We start from the raw sequence: 7,649 nt of genomic DNA on the forward strand, positions 1-7,649 counted from the left end.
AAGGAGCCCTGGCTTGCTGCGGTTTGAATAAACGGGGGAATGGGGAAAAGTAGAGCTTAGGCTGAGAAATGTGTTGCTAGAATGTGTGGTCCCCCTACAAGTATGCTTGGGACTTCAGTGGAAAGAGATTTGAGGAAATCCAGGTCATGGAGAAATTGTGGGTGCCAGCAGACATGGGGGATTAGAGGGGCAGAGGCATGAAGTTTAAAGACAATGCGTTTAAAAGAAAGGGGAGGAACTTGGGACAATCCGGTATGGAAAGGGGAGGATTTGCTAGACCATGAAGCCAGCAGCTTTCGCAGAAGCGGTGGAATAGGGTGTTCCTTGACGAGACAAAAATGCATTAGAAGTGGGTGTGGGCCAAGCAACCACTGTAGTCATGGAGGACAATCAAAGCGGTGTTGGGGGCATGGGGGTGTAAGAGTGGGAGAGCATACAGGAGAGGGTACGGGAACCCAATGTGAAGGATAATGGATAGGGTGTTTAAAACGAATCAGAATAGAAGCATGATTGAGGAACCACCATTCCCATGGTAGGCAAACACAGGCAGAGGATTGGTGCTTACCAGTGCCAAAGGAGTAGAGCAGAGGGCACATCCTCTCAACTGATGTACTCTGCAGGTTTGGAAGAGGTGGCATGCCAAGGGGGTCTGGCCCCGGGCCTCTTCCATGCACGGTCACGTCATGATGGCAAAAACTGTCTCACGTTTATACTTCCATCACCACAAATGACATTACGATGAGAGGACAACACTGAACCAGACGATACGATAGGTTATTTATAATGCGCTCAATACCCAGAGGATTCTAAGCGCAGACCCGGGGAATCGAACCTGTGTTTCTCCGAGCACGTTGCCTCTGAGCTATCCTCCCGAGACAGATGTGAATGGGCTTTGGTGCAGTATAATGCAGGTCAGAGCAAGAGCCTTTACGCAGGCAAGCAATGCATTATACCGTTCCAATATCTTGCACACAAACAGCCCAGAGACACATAATTGCAGTTTTAATGACTAATAAAGTACTGCAATACTGGGCATGGTTCGGTAAACAGCCTATGGTTACCAGGAGGTTACTGAGCAGTAGTGAGTATGTAGGCTAAACAAGGGTTAGCAACAATATTGTATGGAACCCCAAGAAAATCACCTAACAATTGCAATGTTAGCCGCATCAAGTATTTTTTCGGCAAAACACACAAATAAGTCATTTAAGTGGTCTTGCATACACGTCTGCCACTATTGGTGGCCTCGCTGCACTTGGCTCTTTAAGAAAAAAAAGTGGTGGGGTACAGGGGAATAGGCAGTTGACACGTTGAGTTAATAGGTGCAGGTCGTAAATGCCTGGTTCCCGAGTGTCAATCTGCTTTCTATGAGTTTGGCAGAGTATTTTGTCCACTGGGAAGAGTCCAGATCTGCTAGACTACAGCGTTTCGAGTCCGGTTACTGCTGAGGTGGAAGATCGTTGCAGGGTTTAATATGAGGCCTTAGACGTGGCTCGATTAGTAAGCTAAACAGAAACAGTATTGGTAGGTTAATTAGTACTCTTGTCCAGTGGAAGCAAAGGGCTGCCTGGCATAAACAACTGTGCCAGAGGTCAAATTATGCTGCAAAAAAATCACGTGCCATGCTTATCAGATTGTCCCACTGGCGGGTCTCAAATCAGAGACAACCGTTGGAGACCGAGTGTAGCACTTTACAAATTCCTACGCAGTAGATCATAAGTTGATTCTCAACTGGCAGTTACGTATTTGGTCCAACAAACCTAACAGTGGAACCAGATGAGCAAGTCTGTTCCAGTTGACTACAACCGTAAAACGCCTTCCCCTCAGGCAGCTGTGTGAGATTACACACTCCAAATGACCCACTGTTGCACAATAACTAGACAGACAGGCTGAAAAGTTATTCTGGCGTTAACGTTCCATGGCAGTAGTCCTTAGTCCACACTTAAATCTTCCACCCACAAGACGCAAAAACAAACCAGGCACTGTGCTGAAAATGCACTAGAAATAAAACCAAAGCAGTTGTGCCCCTCAACCACCAGACCGAATGTAGATAAATAAACGGCCAAACAGTCTAAGTGTCATTGAGGGAAGGTGGGAGCTATTCAGCTCATAGTTGAAGCTTAGAAGAGCTCGGTTAGCGTGACAAACAGCTGCCAGGGGCACTTTGTGGCTCCCCCAGCCAATGAATGCTGAACATGCATACCCATGTTATTTTAACTGTATGCTTTTGGAACAATCACAAAATAAACATTAGGACGCATATATACGGTGTGTAAAGCATAAGGGGTCATATACCATGAACAAAGATATGTTTGCATCTTACGTGTTAGATTTATGGAGCACTATGTACTAGCTCCTGGATTTCCTGGCTTTTCTGGATATCCAGGAGCTGCTTTAGCTCCTGTTTATCCAATCTTAATTGCGTGCCCTGCCCTTTCCGCTCAGACATTCCAACGCCTGCTCCAAAGGAGCTCCACAGTCCTTATGAGACGCAGAAGAAGGCCCTGCACGGAGGGTGCATCATGGGCAAGCTAGGAGACTCCCAACGGGTAAGCCAAGGCGCCCACTAATAACGATGCTTCATTATAGTTGCTCAAACGACTAGGAATATCGGCATGCTCCTGCCAGGACGTTGTGACCCATCACATTTTCAAGTGTAAACAAGTGAAGCAAGCCATTAGTAGCAATGTACTATTGCCTGCTTACATCCCACCTCACCAACAATATTAGTTCCCCTACTTGCCACCTCCCCCAATCCATTCCGATCCCTGGGAAACAATTGCCAGACTCTCGAAGCTGTCAACCCGAAAGAAACACCTTCAAGAAGCCTTGCCACCCAGTCCTGAGGTAACAGTAACCTCAACACAATTACGCAACTGAGCGATCCACGCCCCCCCCCCCCCGAAACATCACGTCGAAACCCTAGCTTGTGCTAGAGATCACAATAGTTGTTCGCACCCTCCTAGAATGGTAGTCCACAAGAGATCCACGATGACTTTGGGCACACACCTTCTTTGAAAAGGGACATGACAGGTACTGGGGTGATCCCGTGGATGACTCGGGGGTTTCCTGACCAACTGTGGCAGCATATGCCTCTACCACACCCCCATCTCAATCTTCTGCAGAGGAAGGTTTGTGGTGGACTTGAGGTTCACACTGCAGAACAGACAGTTGTAGGTCACTGGCCAGGGTGGTCGACAAGGGCACTCACAATCCAGACTTTCCAATGCAACAATATCTGTTATATATTCATGGATATTGGGGTGAAGGGTAGAAATACGGGTTCATACACAGAAAGGTGGTATATCCAGCAGCATTTGAACATTCACCCACCAGCCCAAACAAATTGCTTTAGAATTGCCCGTACATTTCCCTTTTCCAGAAAGCCACCAAAAGGAACACTAGAACAATTACGTATACAGAAAAATATTTATTCCAAGTAGAAAACGTTATCTGCGGCATTCGGTCCAGGTACAAAACAGTTGCATTTACATTACATTTAGGTCACAAAGCATGTTCTACCAGATGTCATCAGTTAGCAAGCAGGGAGCCGAGTAAGAAGCCACAGGCAGTCCAGTCTCAACAATGGCTGTCCCTGAACTCGACAGACCCATATGGCGCAAAGCCAACCAAACGCTTGCTTCTTTTCAAATTAGTGGCACGAATCCTTTATACTCGGGGAGTGCAAAAAGGGAGACACAATGCGAGCAGTACAGAGGGAAAGGGGGCGAGTGCTTCTGTGGATTTGTTTACCCGTTGTATCATGATAAGGGTTATGGGACAAGTTCCCACTGTACAGAGGCGTTTCTGGCATTTGGTTGGTGTAGAGGGCGTCTGCAGCATTTCAAACAGAACTAGGGGTGCGTATGTACGGCCTCCTAGCAGAAGGAAGGCTCGCTCTAGTCTGGGCACATAGAAATGCCCTTGTTTCTATGGAGTGTTACCGTCAGAGAATGGCATTTCTCGTGTGCGGGTGTGTCCAGGGAAAATTGTTACCGAGGGTGGAGACGAATTTCCCAGTGTAATATGGGTGCGTTCTGGGCAAGAAAAAAGGGGTGGAGTTTGAGTGAGATGGGCCAAGAAAGAGGCCCCGGGTGGAGTATTCAGGTTAGAGGGGCATGGTATGTGAGGCGCTGGGAGGCGGCTGCGGTCAAAGTTCTGAACAGTTTAACTATTTCCTTTAAAAGGACAGGCTATGGCAGCTCCCTCGCTCAGAAGGGAAATAAAGGTCCTGCTGAATAATAGACACTTTGTTGGCAGGTATTGCAAAACACCCAGGCCCAGACAAATACCACACGCCCTTAAAAGCCAGAAGCCGTGCTGAGATCAGATGCCAAACCAGGAGGAGGATATGTCCCCCTACCTCCTCCCCACGGCCTAACAATGCAGCACAGATGGGAAGGCCCTTCCCCGGCTTACTTCCTCCATGGCCAAGGAAGGCCCCAACCTAGTCCCTCCCCTCCTGGCACACAAAGCAGACAATACACATCCCCCACCCACACTGGAAAGGAGCCTGGGCACCGTCCCACCCCACGATACGGCATTGTTTCTATGCGGGGACAGTTAACCGCCTTCCCACGCAAAGCAGGCAGTGAACAGAAACATCCACTCGAGTAAATGGTGAGGGGCTACACCCCAACAAATGCTGTATGCACACCATAATAACCACTCAAAACTCGCTGGTGAAGGTCTAGTTATGCTTTACGCATTATCCCCAGCAGAAGGCGTGGGAAGCTTAACACCATTTGGGATATCCCACCTCTCAGGTAATGGGTTAAAATAAGCCCATCTGTTGACAGGAAATCTCGGCTCATACGCGTTCCACCCCATCTAGGGCAGCAGTCACTCCTTTTGAGCACATCTTAACTCGGATTTGAGGTCACGGGGCACGATACCCGAAAGCCTACTCTTCAAGGAGGACACTCATTGGCAGTGAATTGCGGGGGTGGCGGGGTCTCTTCCTACCCCAGTGGGGCACCACCTATATACTCTGCAGAGCCTCGCTCCCTTCCCCATTGGGGAATAATTTTTTCCGACCCCCTTTCTTGAAGACATAATTCCCGACAAACATGTCCTTTGCTCCTGAAGGGACTTGCTTACCAATACTCTACTGGAGGAGATAGCAGGCCACTCACGAGATGAATTTATGTGCATGAAACCTCTTAATACACTCCCCTGGTACCGTGGGCGAAGTGGGTCCACTTATCTGGCAAGAAGGACCTTCTGCTGTGGAAGGGTTTTACTCGCCACTACGTTAAATCGGACCCCAGCTTTCCCCCCATTGAGGAATTACTCCTCTCCATGGAGCAGACATTTTGCCCCCTTCCTTTTAGTGGGGGGGTCTTCTCGGGGAAGGTATACTGGGTCCCGAGGGACCATGCTACAGCGCCCCAAAGCCCTCAGAAAGCTTCAATAGCAGTGCCCCAGGCACCAAGGTTGGAATTGAGTCCCCGATCACAGCAGCCCTGCCCGGGACCAGTGGACCCTGAATCCTGCCCGTTCTCCCCATTGCCCGCCTCTGTGCCCTCTTTACCCAGAAGTCCTGAGAACCCAGCGCCAAAGATGCTGACCAGGTTGCTGACATTGCTAGTGTCCATGTCGCCGTCCTCGCCCGCATGAGGCACCTCCTGGTCTCCGGGCTCCCAGCGGCCACGCTTGTGCTCCGTGTCTCCGGGCTCTTCGCCTTCTGCTCCCCGTTTACGAGAACATAGGGGCTCGGGGCCAATAGCAGGCAGGTCAGCGGAGCTAGTCCACAAAGCGCACTCTGTGTCCTCAGGCGAGGGGTCGAGCTCCCCGCTGGGCCTGTACGCCCTCCAGAGCCCGTTTCCTGCCCCTGTGCAGAGCGGAGGGCCATGTGCAGCGGGGGTGCCCGTGGGGTGGCACTGGCAGTCAGGGGTGCCTGGGCACGGGGCGTTCTCCATCCCTGGGAAGGTCTTGAAATTGGGCCCAGCCGGGTGCGTCCCCTCTTGCGTGGTGTTGTCCCCCCCGGCCCAGTGCTGCGCCTCGGCGGCCCGGCTCAGGTAGACCTTCTGCGCGCTCCTCAGCACCAGGGACACGAGCAGGTTCTTGCGCAGCTTGCTGCCGCCCCCGCGCTGCGCCTGCGAGTGGTAGATCTTCCCCAGGGAGATGCTGACGATCTTGTGGGCCTCTAGGTGGCTCTGCAGCCCCGCGTTGAGGGCGCCGCGCTCGCACCTCGAGCCCACGGGCGGCTCGGGGTCCTGTACACGATGCGAGGAGGCAGAGTGGTTCGGGGGCTCGCTTTCCAAGCCCGAGTCTCCCGCGTGTGGACCCTTCATCTTCTCCTGGTCTCTGCAGTCGGGAGTAAAGCCGGAAACCATGTATACAAATTATATATCGGTCCTCTGATGCAAATTCGGATTTGTTCACGTTGGGGCGCTGGCCACATGTGCGGCTTACTGGAGCATGTCACCGCAGGAAGCATACGCCATGATAAAGCAGCTTGAAGTTAACTAGAAAGTGGCCAACGTTCGTGGGTCAGTCAATACACGTGGATCACTCGCCACCACTACAGGTTACTGTGCTGCTGGTGCTCGCCCTGCCCTCATGGGCAGTCGATGGGTAGAATGCATTGGGCCCGAATTGAAAGAGTCCGACTGCTTCGCCCAGGTGGCAGAGTCGAGCGCCCCTACTTCAGGCGGGCACCTAGTCCTTCGTGTGCGTGGCAGACTGGGGCAGAGCAGTTTTACCCGTGGATTTGCAGTATCCACAGCAGCGCTTTCTCCTCTTCACCGCGTATCAGAAACAGCAGGACCCTTCCACGTGTCCCTTGGTGTGCTGGCCGGATTTGCAAATGCAAATTGTGTTTTCGATGCACCCAGGGCTCTCCGTTTGCAGTTAGTACACCTCTTATCGAAGATCATCGAAATAGCGAATCGCCTCCCGTAGTGCCCTCTTCTTCAGGGCACGTCTTTACAGTTGGCAGTTACTTCCTTGGTGCACTTCCATTTCACACCGAGCAGAGCCTGGCTGGCAATGGCCTCCTTTAGAGGGCACAGTGGTGCAAGTATCACGTCTAGGGCAACGCTTGCCGTGCGATCAACAACTCGACGAGGGATACCTGCAGGGCAGCGACTCTTCCCAAAGTCCTTCCGACTATATACTTCTTTGCAGCTGTGTGTGCGCCAAGAGCTTCTCTGTACGCGGTGGAAAATGCTATGTTGATACTGTCTGTCTGAACACGTTTTTGCAGGAATATTTTTTCGGTTGTTCAATAGGAGCGCGAGAGAAGAGGATTCGTCGCAATCTTTGGATGTTTCAGACCGTTATATAGCACGTCCTTATTGTTGAAACTCCTGCCGCGGTCTGGAAGCCCGCTCTTCCCCTGAAGATTTTATAACCTCCCGCCGCACGTGACTGCAATGCAGCCAATCACACGTGAGCCCTCGCGGCTGGCCCCAGAGTCTCGCTGCTGGAGAAGACGGACGTTACGTGCCAACACGGCAGCCAATGAGAGTGACAGCGTGCAGGAGGTTCGGAGGGGAGGAACTGCAATTTCGAAAGGACGCCGCGCGGGGTGATCCTTAAAAGAGCGATGACTAGCCTCGTGGAAGGTGGGTCCTGCAGTGAGAGACTACGTGTTTAGCGGCTGCACTCTGTAGTGAGAGTGTGGTGGCGTTTTACAATCTGTAGTG

General features: G+C 51.5%; 1 protein-coding gene across 1 annotated transcript; it reads right to left on the minus strand.

The window, feature by feature from the left end:
• Positions 1-3,412: 3,412 nt before the first annotated feature.
• Positions 3,413-7,335, minus strand: IER5 (immediate early response 5). Its single transcript, XM_069641442.1, has one exon. It carries the CDS (start codon positions 6,333-6,335, stop codon positions 5,397-5,399), a length of 939 nt encoding a protein of 312 aa, XP_069497543.1. The 5' UTR covers positions 6,336-7,335; the 3' UTR covers positions 3,413-5,396.
• Between the last annotated feature and the right edge of the window lie 314 nt (positions 7,336-7,649).

This window comes from Ambystoma mexicanum, chromosome 1q (genome assembly GCF_040938575.1).
Source record: "Ambystoma mexicanum isolate Mex_15411 chromosome 1q, UKY_AmexF1_1, whole genome shotgun sequence".
NCBI lineage: Eukaryota > Metazoa > Chordata > Amphibia > Caudata > Ambystomatidae > Ambystoma > Ambystoma mexicanum.

Excerpts from the sequence above, each read along its gene's own strand:
- IER5 (XM_069641442.1), bottom strand. The coding sequence starts at position 6,335 with ATGGTTTCCGGCTTTACTCCCGACTGCAGAGACCAGGAGAAGATGAAG.